General features: G+C 46.2%; 1 protein-coding gene across 24 annotated transcripts in view; it reads left to right on the plus strand.

The window, feature by feature from the left end:
- DDX4 (DEAD-box helicase 4) overlaps nucleotides 1-22,857 on the plus strand; it is a 106,976-nt gene that overhangs the window by 21,357 nt on the left and 62,762 nt on the right. For 16 of the 24 annotated variants that reach the window (XM_043546902.1, XM_043546907.1, XM_027828366.3 and 13 more), the window contains 3 exons: nucleotides 1,842-1,916; nucleotides 7,498-7,548; nucleotides 11,865-11,909. In XM_043546902.1, coding sequence (XP_043402837.1) covers nucleotides 1,842-1,916; nucleotides 7,498-7,548; nucleotides 11,865-11,909 — 171 coding nt within the window. The remainder of the gene's footprint in view (nucleotides 1-1,841; nucleotides 1,917-7,497; nucleotides 7,549-11,864; nucleotides 11,910-22,857) is intronic. The other 8 variants (XM_043546910.1, XM_043546921.1, XM_043546919.1 and 5 more) reach the window with 3 other exon arrangements.

Consider the following 22,857-nt stretch of genomic DNA (forward strand, 5'->3'; position numbering starts at 1 on the left):
CATGACCACGCCAACGTTGGTACAGCACACTTCTGGAGATGTCCGTGTACACCCCTGCTACCGCTTTGCCCAGATCTCAACACCAGGGCCACAGTCACTTTCACCACGCAGACCTCCAGTCCCTCCATTTCATGGCTTGGAAGCTTCATGGTTAAACCCATTGGGGCTCCTGTGCTCGGAACCAGGAAGGGAGGTTCTGCTTGGAAGCAGAAAACCATCCACCAGGGCCACTTATCAGCTAAGTGGAAGAGGTTCACTTGCTGGTGTGCCCAGCATTGCGCACATCCGCTCCAGGCGTCTATACCACTCATCCTGGAGTACCTCCTACATCTGAAACAACAGGGCCTGGCAGGGTCATCCATCAGGGTACACCTTGCTGCTATCTCAACTTGTGGAACTCTGTGCCAGAGGATGTTGTGGAGGCAAGACTATAACAGGGTTTAAAAAAGAACCAGATAAATTTTTGGAGGATAGGTCCATCAATGGCTATTAGCCAGGATGGGCAGGGATGGTGTCCCGAGCCTCTGTTTCCCAGAATCTGGGAATGAGTGGGAGGGAATGGATCACTGGATGATTACCTGTTCTGTTCATTCCCTCTGGGGCACCTGGCATTGGCCACTGTCAGAAGACAGGCTACTTGGCTAGATGGACCTTCGGTCTGACCCGGTATGGCCATTCTTATGTTCTTGTTCTTATGGCAGTTAAGTCAGTTTTCCGAGTCTCTTTCAAACAGCACAGGGAAGAGAAACTTATCCAAAACATCTTCAGAGAGATTGGAATAGATGTAGTAGCTAAAACAGTTTTTCAAGTTGCATTCCATTTAATAAGTAGAACCATGTTATAATTCAGAGTAGTGAAGTGAGAAACCTGGACAAAACAAAATGTAACAGCTGCCATAGTGGCGTCTGTAGTGAAGACCCCAAGATTTCATTACTTCTACAGCACGTAGTGATTCTTTTTTTGCATATGTACACTTTTACTTTTTCCATTAGTAGTTTAGGTTTACAGTATATCTTATAATGCAATCATTAGCTTTTTTTATGCTTGCTTGCAGTTTAAAGCATGCAGTGAGTCTCCATTCTATTCATGAAGCAACAAGTTTTTTGTTCTGCTTTATTTTTTTCTTTTGAATAATTATGTACAGATCCATACAAGCTTTCTTTAGAAAATATTTTGCAATAATTACACCAATAACATTATACTTTATCATAAATTATCCACCCTATCCCAACTCTAAGGCAATATACATTAGGAGCAGTGTTCAGGTAATTAGTAAAAGCACCAAAACACCTGTTGATAGGGCAGCTTAACACATAACAGAATGCAGTTTTTAATGCTCTGATTATGCGCATTTTGCATCTTTCTAAATTAAGATTAATTTTCTTTCACCCGTTCATGCACAAATGACTCCACCCAGAAGTCATATTGACTGGTATATCTTGGTATCTGGGAATGTACACATGGCAATTTAAAGTAAATGTCTCCAGTGACCACTTTAATTAAACAACTTCGAATTTGGTAGTTCAGAAAAAAAAATTGCTTATTAGAACAGACTGAGAGTCCATCTAGTCTGGTTTTCTCTATCAAAAGTGGTCTGTTTGATGCCTGACAAAACCAAAATCTGATACCTAGCCCATTATGCGTTACTATATTGTGACACAAGTGAAGGGAAGAGTTTCCTCTTAGCATAGCTAGTAACTAGATTATTTCTTGAGTTGAGGGTTGTTGATATCTCTCTAATGGCTGTAGGTATAGCCTAGTCCTAATTTGGATATTTTGGAATAGAAAAACTTAATGTATTGCTATCTGAATCAATAATTCTTTTTGTTTTTTTCCCCCAGATGCTGGTGTGAGACCTAACAGAAGTCAACCCATGCGGGGTGGGTTTGGTACTGGAAGGAGTTTTGGGAACAGAGGTAGTTCTGTATTATCTAATGTTTGTTTAAAGTCCTGCTGTATTCATGTAAATTCTTAATTTGTAATGAAAAACAAAGGCCTTGGTACTGGTGCCCCAGAACTTTTGCTTTTACAAATTAATTTTTGTACTTGTTTAGATATATTGATCCTTGCTTACTGAGAGCAGAAGAAATTTAATTTATTTGTAAACTCCGATAACTTATTAGTACTATCTATCATTGAATGTTGCTGCAGATGTCTGTGTGGAATAGTTGTAGCTTAATGTGAAAACATTTTGAGAACTTGAATTACATTTTGTCTTATGACAAAATGAAGGTATCTGCTTCCTTTGTTTGCTTCAGTTTTCAAGTAGGTTAATTTAATATTTCTGTCGGTATAACAGCTCTCAGATACTTCATTTACACTTGTTGCTATTAAAAATTGGTTGGTTGCAATGTCAGGTATTCACTGTACTTTGTATGGAAAGGTACTGCTAACTCTAGTATGTTTTATTACTCTAGGAGCTAATGTGTCTTTATTTCCTCTGTACCTTTAAAAGGTGCTGTATGACTCAAAATAAATGTGTCCATTTTAATCAATGTGATCACATATGCACCCTTCACAATAGTAGTTTTGTCATCTGAAAAAATCATGAATGCATAATAGTTTGTAGTATCGCACTGCTGGAAAAGTGCTATTATACATATGCAGGAAAGTATGTAAGTGGCTTCTTCCTGTTGTACGAGTTTTCCTTTCCCATGTAGTGTTTTTTCATGAATCCATCTTTGCTGCAGTAGAAACAAATTACTGGTGGGAAGGGAGAAGATTGGGAAAGTGGACAAACATCAAATTGCCAGGAAAATATTTAATGCAGGAAAACTAAAATTAGTTATTTGTATTATACTAGTTCCTAGAGGCCCTAATTGGGAATAAGAACTCTGTTGTACTTGGTGCTGTACAGGCAAGATTTAGACAGTCCCTGCCTCAAAGAGTTAACAATCTTGGTTTATGACAAAATATAATGCAACAAGTGGTCAAAACAAGCAGTGGGGTGAAGGAAGAGGTTGAGGTTTCAGTGAAATAAGTATATTGTTCACCAGCATAGAGTCTCAGGGTATGTCTTCACTACCTGCTGGATTGGCGGGCAGGGATCGATTTATCGCGTCTAGTTTAGATGCGATAAATCTATCCCTGAGCGCTCTCCCGTTGACTCCTGTACTCCAGCACCGCGAGATGCGCAGGCAGAGTCGACGGGGGAACGGCAGCAGTCGACTCACCGTGGTGAAGACACCACAGTAAGTTGATCTAAGTACGTTGACTTCAGCTACGTTATTCACGTAGCTGAAGTTGCGTAACTTAGATCGATTTCCCCTCCCCCCCCAGTGTGGGTGTGAAAAAAAAACCCTGACCGTAGCAAGTTTCAGCGCTATAAAGTGCCAGTGTAGACAGTGCACCAGCGCTGGCAGCTACGCCTCTCGTTGAGGTTTGGCTTTTTTTGTATTTTTTGTTTGTTTGTTTTTTTAAGTAGAGTGCTGGGAGACGTCTCTCCCAGCACTCTGCCGTGACCACACAAGCCATGTTAAAGCGCTGTCAGTGTAGATTAGCCCTGAGAAGTTTCAGGAATGGCTGTTGGGAGAGTAGATTTCTTTTAATGGGCCATCAGCATATTTTTTTGGCTGATTTTTTTGTTGCAATTGAAAGGTTGGTTGGCTGTGGACATCTCCCAACCTGACAACATATTTCAGTAACACACACGGCAATTTGACTTTATAACTTCATGTATAATGAAGGCACATGCAATCCAACAAGATATTAATGATCAACAGATCAAAACTTTTAACATGGCATACTTAATACAAAATAGATCATAATTATATGATAGTGGTGAATACGGGGGTTCCAGGTTTCTATTTTGAGGTACAGAGCATCACCTAGGCATTGGGGCTACATTGGAGAAAGTTCCTCCCTCAAATGGTTTTGTGCTAACTGGTGTCTAGTGAAAGCTGGGAATCTTAGTGTGGAAGAAATGTGCTTTAAGTTGCAGCAAGCTAATAGAATAGCTAGCTAGTTTAGGGCTAAATGGTAAAAGAAGGAAAGCTGGTGTCTGATGCGGAGGAGATGGGGAGTCTGTGGAAGGATTCAGAAGAGGGTGGCATAGCCAGGAAGAGATTAATGGCAATTTTTAAAATGTAGAGACAAGGTTGCAGTACTCAGGGACAGATTAGGAGTCAAGGCATAAGATGATGACATGGGCAAGAGTTTTGGTGGTATGGAGAGAGGAAAGTACTTTGCTGTGTTTCCTTTTTATTAGGTGTATAGGCATCAGTTGAGATCTGACTGTGTTAAATGCTGTATGTAGAGTCTTGGATCTTTTGTAAGAGAGAGCTACAAGGTTTTGACCACACCTGGTTGTGTAGGTGTGGCGAGAGAATGCAACATGAAGTTGTGGGCCTGGATGACTGGATTGAGGGTGACAGTGATGTAGAGGCTGAGTTGAAAGACTCATGAGGAGATGTCAGAAAGACAGGCCAAGATGTGAATTTGGCCAAAGGGAGGACGGTTCCAGGTAGAGGTAGATTTGGGTGATCAGTGTAAAGAGAACAAGTTATGTTGATAAGATGTATATGGTTTAGATAGGGCTCCATCCTTGGTTCTCTTCTCTATCAGGGATGAGGTGTGGTTTTTTTTTTTAAATGCTGCTTTTTCCCCTCACACTCTAATACCAAAATGACTTGACTGACTTTTTGTTGAAATTATTCCAAAGACTTTTAGGGCCGAGGCTATGTAAGAAACTTCAGTCTTAATGGAAATTTGTAAAATATAAAGTGGGGGTTAAGAGAGCTTTCTAGAATGCTTTTCATTCAACTTTTATGGCTTTTAATGGTGGCTGCAATTTTACTGCAACTTCAATTCCTCATAATATTTTGTCAGGTTTCAGAGTAGCAGCCGTGTTAGTCTGTATCCATAAAAAGAAAAGGAGTACTTGTGGCAAATTAGAGACTAACAAGTTTATTAGAGCCTAAGCTTTCGTGAGCTACAGCTTACTTCATCGGATACATACAGTGGAAAATATAGTGGGGAGATTTTATATACACAGAGAACATGAAACAATGGGTGTTACCATACAGACTGTAACAAGAGTGATCATTTAAGGTGAGCTATTACCAGCAGGAGAGCGGGGGTGGGGGGAACCTTTTGTAGTGATGATCAAGGTGGGCCATTTCCAGCACTTTACAAGAACAGTAGGAGGGGAAATAAATAAGGGGAAATAGTTTTACTTTGTGTAATGACACATCCACTCCCAGTCTTTATTCAAGCCTAAGTTAATTGTATCCAGTTTGCAAATTAATTCCAATTCAGCAGTCTCTCATTGGAATCTGTTTTTGTCAAGTTTTTTTGTTGAAGAATTGCCACTTTTAGATCTGTAATCAAGTGACCAAAGAGATTGAAGTGTTCTCCGACTGGCTTTTGAATATTGTAATTCTTGACATCTGATTTGTGTCCATTTATTCCTTTACGTAGAGAGTGTCCAGTTTGGCCAATGTACATGGCAGAGGGGCATTGCTGGCACATGATGGCATATATCACATTGGTAGATGTGCAGGTGAACGAGCCTCTGCTAGTGTGGCTGATGTGATTAGGCCCTATGATGGTGTCCCCTGAATAGATATGTGGACACAGTTGGCAACGGGCTTTGTTGCAAGGATAGGTTCCTGGGTTAGTGGTTCTGTTGTGTGGTGTGTGGTTGCTGGTGAGTATTTGCTTCAGGTTGGGGGGCTGTCTGTAAGCAAGGACTGGCCTGTCTCCCAAGATCTGTGAGAGTGAAGGTTCGTCCTTCAGGATAGGTTGTAGATCCTTGATAATGCACTAGAGATGTTTTAGTTGGGGGCTGAAGGTGACAGCTAGTGGCGTTCTGTTGTTTTCTTTGTTGGGCCTGTCCCGTAGTAGGTGACTTCTGGGTACTCTTCTGGCTCTGTCAATCTGTTTCTTCACTTCAGCAGGTGGGTATTGTAGTTGTAAGAATGCTTGATAGAGATCTTGTAGGTGTTTGTCTCTGTCTGAGGGGTTGGAGCAATGCGGTTGTATCGTAGAGCTTGGCTGTAAACAATGGATCATGTGGTGTGTTCTGGATGAAAGCTGGAGGCATGTGGGTAAGTATAGCAGTCCGTAGGTTTCTGATATAGTGTGGTGTTTATGTGACCATCGCTTATTAGCATTGTAGTGTCCAGGAAGTGGATCTCTTGTGTGGACTGGTCCAGGCTGAGGTTGATGGTGGGATGGAAATTGTTGAAATCATGGCGGAATTCCTCAAGGGCTTCTTTTCCATGGGTCCAGATGATGAAGATGTCATCACTGTAGCGCAAGTGGAGTAGGTGCATTGGGGACGAGAGCTGAGCTCCTCTCCTCCCCCCCCGCCTCGCTCTCCTGCTCGTAATAGCTCACCTTTTCTGATCACTCTTGTTACAGTCTGTATGGTAACACCCGTTGTTTCATGTTTTCTGGGAAGTGGCCACACCAGGTCCCTGCAGCTGGTGTGTGTGTGTGGGGGGAGGGGGCAGCAGAGAGCTCCGCACTTGCCTGTGGGTACCTCCCCCAAAGCTCCTGTTGGCCAGGAATGGGTTACCGCAGCCAGTGGGAGCTTTGGGGGAGGTACCCACAGGCGCGGGAAACATGCGGAGCCCTGTGCTCCCCCCACCCCCCTCCAGGGGCCACGCAGGGATGTGGTGCCAGCCTCTTCCTGGAGTGGTGCGGGGCTGGCATGCAGGGAGCCTGCCCTGGCTCTGGTGTGTGCCGCTGCCACCCCGGAGCCGTTCTAGGTAAGCGGCGCCAGGCTGGAGCCTGAACCCCCTCCTGCACCAACTCCTTGCCCTGAGCCCCCTCCTGCACCCCACACCCCTCCTGCACCCCAACCCCCTGACCTGAACCCCCCCATACACCCTGCATCTCTCCTCTGTCCCGAGCCCCCTATTGCACCCCAACCCCCTGACCTGAACCCACTCATATGCCCCGCATCCCTCCTCTGCCCCAACCCCTTGCCCTGAGCCCCTTCTTGCACACCCCGCACCACAACCCCCTGTCCCGGCCCTGCAAGCAATTTCCCCACCCAGATGTGGCCCTCGGGCCAAAAAGTTTGATGACCCCTGAGCTAGAGTATGTAAATTGAGATAGTACCTGCGGGAATGGTCTCTGAAGGACAAAGATTTTAGAGTTTATCTCCAAAAATGGAGTTGACATGCCATAGACTTGTTTATTGCTTCCCGTCCCTACCCCCCACCCCCCAAAAGAAAAGAAAATGTCCATCACTTTTTCACAAGATGTTGGGATGGCTGTAATCTTGATTGCCAGGCCAAAATTCTGTTTGATTTGCCTTCAGTACCTCTGATGTGGAAAGGTTTGAAAAAGGCCTCCAAGTTCAGGTTACTCTCATCCTAATATTCCGTTCTGGTTATTGGTTGAGGTTCTGTGGTCTGGACTATCTGGGTAGTCAGACTAGTTCATAATGGTCCCTTCTGACTTTTTAAAATATTATCGCTATGAATCTATGGTAATACCCTGTGTTGATTCTTCTGCTATAGCTTATTTGTCTGTTATTCCCTATAGCTTCACTAGGAAATAAATTTGAAGAAAGAAGAAGCTCTGGATTTGAGAGAGGTGAGCTTGATTCTTCCAGTCTGTTTTTTATAGCATAATTCACCAACAGTACATGTCTACATATTGTAGAGATGTCATATTGAACTATAATAGCTTTCAGTCAGTCTCTTTCCAGTGTGGTAGGTGGTTTGATATGGTTGTGCCTGACGTTATTTTGGTGTGTAGATATGATCATGTATTAAACATTTTGCAGGGCAATTATTGAGCTGTTTTATACAGTGTATTTTGTAATTCCTATTGAAAGTATGTCAGTGTTCCCTCTTAAAGCATTCATGTTGAGACTTCTTTGAGTGTCTTCATGTCTATGAAATGTTTAAACTGAAAGACTGGGACATTTTTAGACATGCTAAAAATGCAGTTTTTCGTAGTACCAATCTTAAATGTAAAACTTTATTCTTAATCTGGACAAAAAAAGGTTAATATGGTCAGAGCTGAGGGTGCAGTTTAGTAGTAAACTTAGAGAAAACTCCCTGTTCCGCACTGCAATAAAATGTAACCTTTTAGCAAAAACATGTCTTAATTGTTGGTTGGAGAAAAGCATAAAATTAAGCTAATGCTTATCAGAAAGAAGAATATTCCTAACTTTTAAAAGTGAACTCTGGAGGTTGTGGTTCAGAGGAAGTTCCTTGTGATAGTCAAGTATAGTCTTGTCTGTCCTGTTTGAATCAAACACAGAATGGTTGTAGCTTCCTTCTGTAACTGAATTAGCTGTATGCCATTACTTTCATGATTTGTCCAGTCATTTTTATGGGTCCTGAACTCTCCTCCAGATGTGTGGGTAGTACCTCTCTTCCTGCAAATAACAGTGTAGCTCAGACAGCCGTTCTCTTTCAACCTTTATGCCAGATTCTGCCTGTGACTGTTTAGCACTTCCAACTTACCTATTTCTGTTCTAGCTATTAAATCTGGTTTTGAGGCAGCAGCAAGCAAAATCTTTTTCATGCGAAGATATCATCCTCAGCAAAAAGGCTTGCAGACAGAAAAATAGACACCCTTTGAGGGACTTCAAAGCTTCATCAGAGATTCATTGGCAACCACCTGATTGACTAGAACCACATTGTCCTGGTGTGACAGTCAAAAGAACCTGTACTTGCTGAACCAAGACAAATTTAAGTCAGTATGAGAGAAAATATGCCTAGTTGCTGAGTTCATAGACTCACGGTTGGCAGCAAAGACCATAGCCACTCTGGACAGTACATGATTGTTCGCATCAAATCTTCTGCTTCAAAATTCTCAGGTTAAATCCTCTTTTTTGAGAGAAGTTTCATAAAGGTGGTAGCTACCACCACCAAGGACCTAAGCATTCCGTCACCTCTGATGAAATCAAAGGATTAGGATTGCTCATATGGGCAAAAGCTTCTTTTTTGTTCTGAGAGAGGAATAGTCTAGTGGTTAAGGTGCAAACTTGGGACACCACGGGTCTAGGTTCAATTCTTTGTTCCGCCACAGACTTCTGATGCGACCATGGGCAAATCATTTGGTCTTTGCCCTTCAGTTCCCCATCTGTAAAATGGGCATAATAACAGTTCTTCCCTATCTCACAGGTTGCTGAGGATAAATGTTAAAAAGATAGTGGCAGTTGAATGGTATAGTAATGGTGGCCTTAGATGTATCTTAAATAGATACCTGCAAGAGAGCTGTCAGGTCTGGGATAAAACCTGTATGGGAAAACTTTGATCAGAGAATGGATCCAATACTACTTTCAAACCCTGCCAACAGTATAACTCCATTTCTGTCTGTCTCCCTCTAGAAATAGGCCTAAGGGAAAGGATATCCCTTTGGCTGCCTATGACCAAAATAAGTGAAATAGATCAATGAAGATTAAATTCAAGATGGAGACCTCAGCTTTCATTCTCTCTGAACTTTCTCAGGGAGATTGTCTGGTATTGGTGGATCTGGTAGAAGTTTAGGTCTAATATGGAATTTTCAAATAGTTTGCTTATGCCTAGTTTACTTGTGAAAATTGCCACTATTCACAGAAAAAAGATCCTGTCAGTTCCCAGGATCTTTAACAAGATATTCTTAGGACTTTAGGGAATCATCTATACATATTCTTCAACTTATTAGTCAGAGGCATTGTCCCCAGGGACCTAGCGGAAAGTGACCTTTACTTGAGCATGCATGCTTGTTGATTAATTTAAAATAGCTCTGTGATCCCCTCTCAAGATTATCAACCTATCTTGATTCCTAGGAGAATAGATTTTAAGGCCAAAAGGGACCATTGTGATCATCTAGTGCAGTGGTTCTCAACCTGCAGGCCACTTGTGGCCCAGTCAGCACACAGCTGCTGCCAATGTGACATCCTCAGGACCATATAGTTAGTCTGTGTCTGTATGTATATAATAATAATGATGATGATGATATTGTGTGGATGCAGCCCACATAACACACAGAGAACTGCATATGTGGCCCACAATGGTAAATAGGTTGAGAACCACTGATCTAGTGTGACCTCATGCAAAAAAGAAGTAATAGAATTTCATACAGTAATTCCTGGATCAAACCTAGTAACTTGTTTGAATCAAAGGCCTTTATCTTTTAGTTAAAAACATCCAGTCCTGCTTTAAAGATTAAAGGGAAGGAGAATCCACCATATCCCTTGGTAAGGTATTCCAGTGGCTAATTACCCTAACTGTAAATAAATAAAAATATTTGCACCTTGTTTGAGTTGATGCAAGAGCCAATCTTCCTGAGAAGTAAAATTTGCCAAATCATATCACTGATCACTTTAAGTGTTGTGGAAGAAAGTATCCATCAATTTTCATTTGAAGTTCCTAGGTCTTCTGATCTCATTCATTTTACTTTTCATTGTTACCCAGAGTTTCAACACCTGAAAGAAAAAGCATCTTCTATGTAAAAAGTTGAAATGTGCCTTATTAGAGCCAGTCAGTTGACAAGAACATCACCTCTGTTTGTTTCCTTCCACCTTAAATATCACTGCCTGCATCCAAGTCCTCCAAAACTAAGAGAATTAAATGCTGTCACTCAAGCATATGCAGCCCCTAATTAACCAATTCCAGAAGCTATTAGAACCCATTCAGTGTATTTCACATGAAGTGAGCTGTAGCTCACGAAAGCTTATGCTCCAATAATTTGGTTAGTCTCTAAGGTGCCACAAGTACTCCTTTTCTTTTTTTCTTTTTGTAGAAAAGGTGTCAGCCATCAGAGTTGAAATCTCTAACATTCTCAACTGATCATCCATCAGGCTTGATCATCACTGCTTTGCGAAAGCATTCTTTAGCAGGAAGGCACTTCAAAGGATGGTCCCAAAATAGAATAGTACGACTGATTTTAGGGGGAAAAGAAGGGAGTGTGGGTTTTTCTTTCTCCTGCCTTATGCATTTTGTTAGTCAGACACCTGGAAGTGGGAAGAGTTCAAGATCCAGAATGAAGAACGTGTTACCTATACTTTCTGGGGGCTGATCATTCCACCATCCATCCCAGCTAAGTCCTGTAGGTATCTCTACTAAATTATTCTATTACACTCTGAGAACAAAAGGAATGTGATACAGAACCTCATGGATGAGTCTCAATTGCCTTTAGGATTTTCAGGAAGACAAGTACAGCCCCAATTTCTCATATTGAGGTAAGAGCTCAGTCCTATTTAAAAAAAAAAAAAAAAATAGGTAACTTAGTTTTTTCCCTTAATTTGAAATGGAAAATAACATGGGAAACTTAATTTTTTTATGGACTTGGCAAGTCTTGTTTCGACCATAAGCATGTATTCTACAACAGTTTAAACCAAAGAGTAACTTTGTAAAAGTGGGTAGTTATTTTTAATTAAATTATTAATTGGAAGAAGGAATCAAGCATATTCCTCAGTGTTTAAAGGCAACATATAATTGTTCACTTACTAAAAGCCAGCTGTAAAAGAGTCTCTTAGAATGACTTCACTAATTATATTATTCTGGTCGACTCTAGTGGTGGAGTGGTTATACCCCCTTCAGGCCTAATTTCCAGTCCATCCCATCTACTCTGCAAACTTGTAACACTCACAATTAAATTAAATGGTCAGGTTTTTGCAGGGACGCTTGTGTAGATTCTGCTTGCATCCTCTCCCAGTGTTTCCTGATAGTGGGATCTTAATGCAGCAAGGCTGTAGGAAGTTGGTTTCTGTGCTGTGGCAAGCGATGTGTGTGTTGCAAATGACGTACTATTTGTTTGTCTGATACAATTATGCTAGCTGTTAATGTGTACCTTTCAACCCAGTTTAATACTTTGAAGATCCAAAATCCTTAGTGATGTGTACAATTAAGCACAGCACAGAGACCTGACAAGTTTGTTAAAATTTTAATTTTAATGCATTTGTCTTGAAGAATCTACTGAAGATGGCCAATCAAGAGCGCTTTCAAGGAGAGGAGGTGAGGCAACAAAGATGAAGTGACACTGGATAGAACAAACAGTTCCTTCTTACTGCCCAGGCCTGTGAGATGGAACTCCAGCGTCCATGTTGCAACACACTTTTTTCTAATCTTAGTGTAGGTAGATGTGTGTATATAATAGTGTGGTTATGTTTAACATAGTTAGGATAGGTTATGAGTTGGTAAATAGTTCAGCTCTTTTTGGTTTTATTTTGACAGGAAGATTTTTTTTTTCCTGGGGATTTAGCCCTGTCTGATTCTAAATCCCTGGGATTTAAAAACTCTCGCTCCTCAAGGTGGCTATCCCTTTTAATGATGGGATAGGGCAGTAGTTTTCAACTCTGGGTACCTGTACCCCTGGGGGTATGCACAGGTCTTCCGGGGGTGCATGAACTCCTCTAAGAGATATGCCTAATTTTACAAGCTACATAAAAATCACTAGCAAAGTCAGTACAAACTAAAATTTCATACAGACAATGACGTTTATACTACTCTACATACTTTACACTGAAGTGTAAGTACAATATTTGTATTCCAGTTTCTTTGTTTTATAATTATATGGTAAAAGAAAGTAAGCAATTTTTCAGTAACGGTGTTCTATGACACTTTTATTTTTGTATCTGATTTTGTAAGCAAGTAGTTCTTAAGTGAGGTGAAACGTGGTGTACGCAAAACAAATCAGACTCCTGAAAGGGGTACAGTAGTTGGGAAAGGTTGAGAACCACTGGGATAGAGAACCAAAACAGCTTGATTTGTTAGGAGTTAATCATTAGCCAGCCTATAATTTAGGATCACCAGCTGCCAAGTGTTTTTAGCTCATATAATCATAATCTGTTATTATAAATTCTTGGATTTTGTTGACAAACTACTGCAAGAGGCATGGCGGACTTTACATTTTTGATTTCCAAGAGACCGTGGATAACCAGGATATTTTTTCAGAAAGCTCTGGATGCCTCTGACTCCACATTCAATTCCATGAAAATTTCAATTGTTTGGAGCCGGGAAGCTCTACTTATATCTTCCAGCATCACAAGGGAGATACAATCAGTGGTGGAACATTCTTCTCTTTGAGTCCTGCTCTTTTCACTGAGAAAAAAGATGAGGCTCTTGAATTTGTTCAAGGACTCCTGGGCTGCACTTTGTTCTCTTGGAATATATACACTAACTCCTAGAGGGAAGCAGGGAAAGCTGCCATGCACCACATAGAGGCTATTACTCGGTATCTTTTATCCGCTGACCCTCCATGGAAGGAGATTGTGCTTTCAAAAGAGGAGTCCTTTGGCCTCAACATCCACATCCTGTTCTGCAACCACTTTGAATGGATTGGTCTAGAGGCGCTCTACAATAGTGGTCACCGACTGGTCGATCGCAATCAACTGGTCAATCCTAGAGAATCTCCCAGTTGATCGCGATCTCCGTTGGTGCAATGGGGCTGCTACTAAGGCAGGCTCCCTGCCTGCCCCAGCCCCATGCCACTCTTGGAAGTGGCCAGTGTGGCCCTGGGGTCAGGGGTCTCCCTCTGTGCGCTGCTCCTGCCTGCAAACACCGCCCCTGCAGCTCCCATTGGCCAAGAACGAGGAGTTGTGGCCAATGGGAGCTGCGGGGATGGTGCTTGTAGAGAGGGGCAGTGCGTGGAGCCATCTGCCCCCCCTCTCCAGGGGCGCCTTGGCCCCTTCCAGGAGCAGTGTGGGGCTGAGTAGGCAGGGAGTCTGCCTTAGTGGCAGCCCCTCTTCGCCGCTGCCCAGCAGAGGGCCGCACCCCAACCCCCTCCTTCATCCGAACACTCTGCCCCAGCCTGGAGCTCCCTTCTGCACCCAAACTCCCTCCCAGAGCTTGCACCCCTCAGCCTCTGCTGCACCCCAACTCCTCAGCCCCAGCCCAGAGACTGCACTCCCTCCTGAACCCCACCCCTCTACCCTAGCCCACTGAAAGTGAGTGAGGGTGGAGGAGAGCGAGTGATGGAGAAAGGGGGGATGGAGTGAGCAGGGTGGGGCCTTGGGGAAGGGGCGGGGTAGGTCCTGGGTTGCCCTTAAATTCAAAGTGGTCTTGGGTGTAAAAAGGTTGGAGACGACTGCTTTACAACAGTGCAGATGGATCTTTAATCTTCATCCATTCTCTATTTGGAGGCAGCCTTTCCACAGTGTTTTTTCTCTTTCAACATGGAATGTGGTAGCATCAAATGTCTGGGTTATAGAAACAATGATATACCTCCTACAATTCCAGCCCTATTGCCCACTCCCTTCTCTATCTCTATTCAGAGACTCCCTCTCAAAGAGATTATTTCAGCAGGAAGTGGAATTGCTTTTCTGTGGAAGCAGTAAAGGAAGTACTGCTTCAATAGAGAGGGAGGGGGTTTTATTCCAGTTGTTTTCTAATCCTCAAGGGAAAAAAGGATGCTGGGGCACTCAATGCCTTCATTTATTGCATCAGGTTCAGAGTGGTAACTCTAGCCTTTATAATTCCTTCATTCTTGCCACAGGACTGGTTTGCAGCTCTTGACCTGCATGTTTGCTTTCATATCACTATACACCCTGTGCATAAAGTACTTAAGGTTTCAAGAAGGATAAAACCACTATCAGTTTAGGGTCTGACTCTTGAGTTTGTCTGCATTCACAAGGGTTTTCAACAAATGCCTAGTAGTGGTGGCGGTTTGCCTCAGAAAACGAGGAATAATAGTGTTCCTGTATCTTGATGACTAGCTGATCCACGGAAAATCATTACAACCCAGCTATAAATCCACTTAATGGGCAAGTCCATGAGGCTGTCATCAAACCCCAGGTCACAAGAGGCCCCTTCTCTCCCCCCCACCCTCCAAAAAAAACCCCTCCAAACCCCGAAAACATGATCTCTTGGCTCTGAAGAGTGTGGGTGCTGACTTTCAGTGCTTCTGTCATAAATATAAAGGGAAGGGTAAACCCCTTTAAAATCCCTCCTGGCTAGAGGAAAAATCCTCTCACCTGTAAAGGGTTAAGAAGCTAAAGGTAACCTCGCTGGCACCTGACCAAAATGACCAATGAGGAGGCAAGATACTTTCAAAAGCTGGGAGGAGGGAGAGAAACAAAGGGTCTGTGTCTGTCTATATGCTGCTTTTGCCGGGGATAGACCAGGAATGGAGTCTTAGAACTTTTAGTAAGTAATCTAGCTAGGTATGCGTTAGATCATGATTTCTTTAAATGGCTGAGAAAAGAATTGTGCTGAATAGAATGACTATTTCTGTCTGTGTGTCTTTTTTGTAACTTAAGGTTTTGCCTAGAGGGATTCTCTATGTTTTGAATCTAATTACCCTGTAAGGTACCTACCATCCTGATTTTACAGGGGTGATTCCTTTACGCCTATTTACTTCTATTTCTATTAAAAGTCTTCTTGTAAGAAAACTGAATGCTTTTTCATTGTTCTCAGATCCAAGGGTTTGGGTCTGTGGTCACCTATGCCAATTGGTGAGGATTTTTACCAAACCTTTCCCAGGAAGTGGGATGCAAGGGTTGGGAGGATTTTGGGGGGAAAGACGTGTCCAAACTACGTTTCCCAGTAAACCCAGTTAGAGTTTGGTGGTGGCAGTGGTTATTCCAAGGACAAAAGATAAAATTAATTTGTACCTTGGGGAAGTTTTAACCTAAGCTGGTAAAAGTAAGCTTAGGAGGTTTTCATGCCGGTCCCCACATCTGTACCCTAGAGTTCAGAGTGGGGGAGGAACCTTGACAGCTTCATCTTCAGTCCCAGCTCCAAGATCAACCAAATCTGACAAGAAGACACTCAGAAATTGAATAGGTCACAAGGAGTCCCAGGAATAGGTTCCAAACAAAGAGCTTGAAGAGCTTTACCCTCTTTCTCCAATTCTGAGACTTCATGGCCTTACGTGGTTATACTGAAGCTTGACCTCCTGACCATGTGGAGTCCTTGGCACAAGCAGACTACACTTGGATGAGTTGAGTGCCACTGCTGAAAGCTGCTTCATCTAACTAACATTAGGCTCCGGGCAATCCTGATGGAGTCGGCGCTGGCCCCGACTCTGGCACACCGCTCCGAACCGGTACCCACCACAGCAGCGTCGGTACTTGGAGACCCTCCGGTACCATTGTCCAGTCGGCACTGCTTCCCGTCCACGGGGTATGCCAAGAGGACTGGAAAGACTCCCTCTTCATAACGGCACCGTGGGAATTCTGGGACAGAGGCTAGGCCATGTCGGTTAGTCCTCAATCCCCATCGGGCCCTAGGCCTCCGACTCACGTTGAATAGAGTAGCGCAGCCCCTTCGGAGCAGGCCCCTCCGGATGTCCGGACGCCATCTGCGCCCGAAGCCCTCCAGGCAGCCAGGGATGTCATGTCCATGCCAGTGCCCGGAGCTCCGCCGATGTCTGCCCCATGCTCCAGAGGCAAGCCGCCGCTGGGATCACCATAGTCACCACCGGCCCGGTACCAGTCTTGGTCGAGGGAACATTCCTGACACCGCTCACCGCCCAGCAACCGTTCAGGGCTTAGTCCGTGTAGATCGCCCTCGACGCTGGCCAGACTGTCTGGATGGGTGCCTTCTGACCGGGACTCCCGGCACTGCTCGTCTTCGTGAAGGTAATATCAACGGGACTGTGGTGGACATTGCCAACGGTCCTCGTCTCGCAGGAGATACCGCAGTCGGTCGCGGCACGATCGTCAATGCTGTTCCCGCTTGGACTCCTGTTGCAAGTCTCCGCCAAGGCACCATAGCCCCGGGCATTGATTGCCGGCATCTCGCCGACGCGGGTCCGCCCATCGAGGCCGTTCATGGAGCAGCTACTACTGTCGGTGCCGCTCCTCCGCGTTGAGATCATGGTCCCTTGGCCGACGTAGATCCCGGCACTGACTCCCGGTCCAGAGGCAGCAGCAGATCATACACAAGCCAGGCCTCCCCTCATAGCTGTCGGTCTACAGGCCAAGCTAGCCAGCCTGAGCAGCCGGCCCCACTGGTGCCTCAGCAAGTGCAATGGCACCAAGCATTGTGGCCAGCCCAGTGGTACCAATGGGCACCGTGGCCTCCGGCGCAGTCCCTGGTGGGGGTTTGCTCAGTAGCCGGGGCATCGGAAGCACCGTTGGCGTCCGTCTTTAGACCATCAGGAAAAAGGTCGGTGGGACCTGTGTCCTTGGTACCGTGCCCGGAGTCCGACCAGGTGGTGGATCCTCCAGTGCCGGATGATGCCCAAAGCAGTGCACCAGCCTCGCCCCGTCTGGAGGAGCTGATTGTGGCCCCGTCCTCCTCCGTCCCGCAGGAGGACTACCAGGCCCACCAAGACCTCCTAAAAAGGGTGGCAGCGAGCTTCCACCTCCAGGCTGAGGAAATGGAAGAGCCCTCAGACTCCCTGTTCAGTGTGCTATTCCCTTCAGCACCGGGCAGGGTGGTCTTGTCACTCCATGAAGGGGTGGCAAGAATTTCAAATGCCCTGTGGTAAACAACAGTCTTGTTGGCTCCCATCTCTAAAAAGGCGGAGTGCAAGTACTTTGTACCGATGAAGGGATACAAGTCTCTGTATACCCACCCGGCGCCCAACTCCTTGGTGGTCGTGTCGGTCAACCACTGGGAGCGGCAGGGGCAACCAGCCCCAACCCCCAAGAACAAAGACTCTCGGAAGCTGGATACTTTTGGGAGAGAGGTTTATTTGTTAAGCTTTCAGCTACGAGTAGCAAACCATCAGGCTCTCCTGGGTCACTAAGAGTTTAACCTCTGGGAATCCCTCCCCAAGTTTGAGGATTCCTTCCAGGAGCGTGATAAAAGTTTAAGGCGCTCGTGGAAGAAGGGGCGGCGGCCGCAAGGTTATCCCTGCAGGCTGCTTTGGATGCAGCGGGCACGGCTGCATGGTCCATGGCCTCAGCGGTGTCCATGAGTCGGGCATCATGGCTTCTGCTCTCTGGGCTCTCCAGCGAAGCACAGTCATCAATGCAGGATCTCCCTTTCAATGGGAAGACTCTGTTTGCTGAGGAAAGAGACACAAGGCTGCTTGGCATGAAAGACTCCAGCATGACCCTCCAGACCATGGGCCTCTATGTCCCTCTTCCAGCAAAATCCAAGTTCAGGCCGCAGCAGGCTCCCGCCCATGCCACCCTCCCGAAGTACAAAGCCGCCCACAAAAAGCAGCGGGAATATAGAAAGCGCCCGCAATGGCAGTCCCAGCCTGCCCCCCAGCCTGGGTCTTTGAAGGTCAAGCAGGCGGGCAAAAGGCGTTTTTGATGGGACGCTCGGGGGTACCCTGCCAGTTCTCAGCAGGGACCTACCCCCAATAAAGCTCCCTTTCTCCAATCGGTTGTGCGCCTTTCTCCAGTCGGTTGTGCGCTTTCCTCCCGGAATGGTTGCAGCTCACCTTGGACTGATGGATCCTCAACACCATCTTCCGAGGTTACACCCTTCAGTTTACCTCCTCCCTGCCCAACCGCCCTTCATCCCCGTCCCTCCTGGGGGACCCCTCTCACGAGGCTGTGCTCGAGCAGGAGGTGGGGTGGCTCCTGGACCTAGGAGCTATAGAGGCGGTACGCAAGGAGTTCCTGGACAAGGGGTATTACTCTCGGTATTTCCTTATCCCGAAGGCCAAAGGGGGGCTCCAGCCCATCCTGGACTTGCAAGGTCTGAACCACTATATATGGTGAAGCTGAAGTTCCGCATGGTTTCCCTGGCCTCCATCATCCCCTCCCTAGATCCCGGGGACTGGTACGCTGCCCTCGATTTACAGGACGCATACTTCCACATCCACATATTCGAGGGGCAAGGACGCTTCCTCCGTTTTGTGGTGGGACAGAGTCACTACCAATTCACGGTCCTACCATTTGGTCTGTCCGCTGCCCCCAGGGTCTTTACGAAGTGTATGGTGGTGGTAGCGGCCTACCTCAGGCACCAGGGGGTCCAAATATTCCCATATCTGGATGATTTGCTAGTCAAAGGCACCTCCTGGTCGCAGGTGAGGGATCATGTGGCACTTCTCCTGTCCACATGTACTGCCCTGGGCCTGTTGATAAACAATGCCAAGTCCACATTAGTCCTGGTCCAACGCATAGAGTTTATCGGGGCGTTACTGGACGCAATGTCAGCCAGGGCCTCTCTCCCACCAGACAGGTTTGAGACCCTGAAAGGGCTCATCAACTCGGTCACAAGGTTCCCGGTGACGATAACCAGGGCTTGCCTGCAACTGCTGGGTCACATGTCTGCATGAACAGACTTAGAATGAGGCCCCTCCAGCTCTGGCTGGCCTCGCAGTTCTCCCAGGCCACGGACAGAATGGATAAAGTCCTCACTGTGCTGAACTGGGTGATCACCTCCCTGCGGTGGTGGTCCGCCCCAAACATGCTCCAAGGGGTCCCGTTCAGGGACAGGGCCCCGTTGTTGGAGCTGGTGTCTGATGCGTCAGACCAGGGTTGAGGGTGCCCATTTGGGGAATTTTCAGACCCAAGGCCTGTGGTCGCTAGAAGACCTACCCCTTTATATAAATATCAAGTAACTCAGGGTGGTGCGACTGGCGTGTATGGCCTTCCACTCGCTCCTGGAGGGCAAGGTAGTCAGGGTCCTCATGGACAACACGGCCTCGATCCTCTGCCCTCTGCCACAAAGCCCTCAGTCTGTGGGACTTCTGTATAGCCCACGACATCTACCTAAAAGCCTTCCATCTGCGGGGCGCCTGGAATGTGAGGGCGGATCGCTTGAGCAGGGATTTTTCCTCTCAGCACGAGTGGTCTTTACACCTGGAAGTGGCTCACCAGCTCTTCCGAAGGTGGGGCACTCCCAGGTGGACCTATTTGCGACCCAGCAGAACCGACGATGCTCCGGGGGGGCCTAGGGAGGGGCGCTATCTCCAATGCCTTTACCCTGTCCTGGTCAGGCCAGCTCCTCTACGCCTTTCCCCCATTCCTTCTGATCAGCAGGGCTCTGGAAAAAATAAAGATAACAAAGCCAGGATCCTCGTTGCCCAGGCAGCACTAGTATGGGACCCTCTCAGAGCTGGCGGTAGCTCGGCCATGGCAGTTGCTGCTTCGCTCGGACCTGCTCTCTCTCAGGACCAGGGCCGCCTCCTCCATCCCAACCTAGCAATGCTACACCTCATGGCATGGCTGCTCAGTGGCTAGGTAGCGAGGAAAGGACATGTTCAGGTTCAGCACGTCCTCCTCGAAAGTAGATGGCCCTCCACTCACTGCTCCCATGTGGTGAAGTGGTCGCAGTTTTCGAGGTGGGCGGCAGGCCAGGGTGTTTCCCCGACGGCCGTCTCGATCCAGTTTATCCTTGATTACCTCTTCCACCTGAGAGCCCAGGTATTGGCGCCCTTGTCAGTCAGGGTACACTTGGCGGCCATATCGGCCTTTCATCCCCCCGTGTTTTCCCATGCTATGACTGGCCGGTTCCTTAAGGGTTTGGACCATCTCTACCCATATTCCAAGCCCCTGGTTCCACAGTGGGACCTAAACCTGGTGCCGGCTCGTCTCACAGGGGCCCTGTTTGAACCACTGGCTACGTGTTCCTGGTCTCACCTCTCGTGGAAGGTGGCCTTCCTGGTGGCTATCATGTCGGCCAGGCGGGTCTCGGAGCTCAGGACCCAAACTTTTGAACCGCCGTGTACGGTTTTTCATAAGGGCAAGGTCCAGCTCCGCCCACACCCTGTGTTTCTCGGGAAGGTGGTCTCCGCCTACCACATGGGTCAGGACACTTTTCTGCCAGTCCTCTGCCCCAAGCCTCACACGACTAGTGAGGAACGCCGTCTCCACACGCTCGATGTGAGGTAAGCTCTGGTTTTCTACCTTGAGCGGACCAGGCCGTTTAGAAAGTCTTCGCAACTGTTTGTCGACTCGGCTGAGTATGCAAAGGGTCAGCTGATTTCCGCTCAGCGGCTTTCTAAGCGGATCACTTCGTGCATCCGTTCCTGTTATGAGCTGGCGGGGGTTCCCCCGCCGCCCATTGTGAGGGCACACTCAACTTGGGCGCAGGCCTCGTTGGCTGCCTTCGTGGCCCATGTCCCCATCCAGGACATTTGTAGGCCCGCCACGTGGTCTTCCGGTCACACGTTCACCTCGCACTATGCGATCGTCTCCCAGGCCAGGGATGATGCCGGGTTCGGCAGGGTGGTACTCCGTCCCGAGAACTTGTGAACTCCTACCCACCTCCAACAGATATAGCTTGGAATCACCTGTTGTGGAATACACATGAGCAATCACTCGAAAAATAAAAGATAGTTACCTTTTCCGTAACTGCTGTTCTTCAAGATGTGTTGCTCATGTCTATTTCATATCCCGCCCTCCTTCCCCTCTGTCGGAGTTGTCCAGCAAGAAGGAATGGAGGGTGGGAGGAGTGCAGCCCCCATTATACCGCGCAGGCAGGTGCCGCTCCAGGGGTCGTGGGGTGCGCTCCCCCCTACGGGTACTGCTTGGGGAAAGACTTCCAGCACTGGTGCCCGTGGCGAGCACGCACCCCTATTGTGGAATAGACATGAATGACACATCTTGAACACCAGTTATGGAAAAGGTAACTGTCTCTTCTAATTCTTCTTCTAAGGCCCTGGCTATGCAGTCTGCCTCTGAACTTCCACCTGCTCAGCCTTATTCCCAGTGTTAGGACTTACCAAACACAGTTTCTTCCTTGGTGGATCTACTGGGAACCACTGTGATCTCCTTTTCATCCCCAGTATGCCTCAGTGGGATGACTTTGAGGATTCTCAGGACTCAGTCTGATTTCTTACAAATCCCAGTGGAGGAGATCCAGGAACCTACTCATAAACTAATAGATATTGAGCAGTCTGTTTTTTTTAGGGAAGGATAGCCCTTCTGATGAATGAGGCCATTATGGACTCTGCACAAGTGATCTGGCTGACACCATCTAAAGTGGCCCTGCTGCCTACAAAGCAGACGAAATATCAAATGTTGAGAGGAAGGGGCTGAGTTATTTTATAATTATGCAGTACTGTCCTTAGTAATAGTGATAGCTGCTAATGAAAAGTCATATCTGCAGCTAAATATAATATGTAATCAGTGTATGAGTAATGGATTAGATTTGACTTTCACTACAGGGGTATAGGACCAATAAGTTTGTATAACTGACAATGGTATATTAGGTGTGTAAGTAATACAAGGCTGTAACACAAGGTCTACAGGCTTTAGGTCTGTAAGATATGTAGCTTAGCCATAAAGGGCCTCATGGCTGAAACAGGTTGGCATGACTAGTTGACCGAGAGAGAACCCTGTACCAGTACAATATAAAATTACAGTGAAAGATGAAGGGCTTAGGTTCTGGAAGCTGTGCAACAATAGACTGGAGAATGTCACAGTGTATCAGTTAATATTCCAGTATGACCAGTACTAACATGTTAGAGAATTTTAGCTTGACCACCAGTTGCAATGGTAACTATTTGATGTAAATGTTAATGAGCAAAGAAGGAACTCATGAGGTAGCGTATGAAAATGGGGCACTCCTAAACAAGTGGTATGTGGAAGATAAGAAAAAGAGGGTTGGAACCCTTATGTATAATATGAGCCTTTGTAGGCATAAGAGTAACTCAGGATAAAAGGTGTTGCCCGGCCTCTCTGCTGTGGGGGAACACCTGGGGAGATGCTAGCATGACAACTGGTGAAGATGGTAATGATGACTAACGAAGATGACAATGAGGAAGATAATGACTTGATACTTGGGGTCCCCCAGCAGGAGATGTGAGGGATGCCAGTTGTAGAGCTGAACACCTTTGGATTATTTCTCTATCTGCTCCTGTATTTCATTGTTTGTGGGATTGTTTATCTGCTTGGTAGATATGTTAATAAAGGGACTTCTGATAAATTGCAATTGTTTCTCATGTACTTCTAGGGTCTCTCATTTTAATGATACTGATGATGACACTCTGATGCTGTAGTCTTCAGGAGACCGAACCTTTATTGACCACTGCAGTCTAAGATTGATTAATCAATATATCAACCCATCATACACGTCAGAACAAAAAACTGTGATCCTAAAAGATGGTTTA

This window comes from Chelonia mydas, chromosome 5, assembly GCF_015237465.2.
Source record: "Chelonia mydas isolate rCheMyd1 chromosome 5, rCheMyd1.pri.v2, whole genome shotgun sequence".
NCBI lineage: Eukaryota > Metazoa > Chordata > Testudines > Cheloniidae > Chelonia > Chelonia mydas.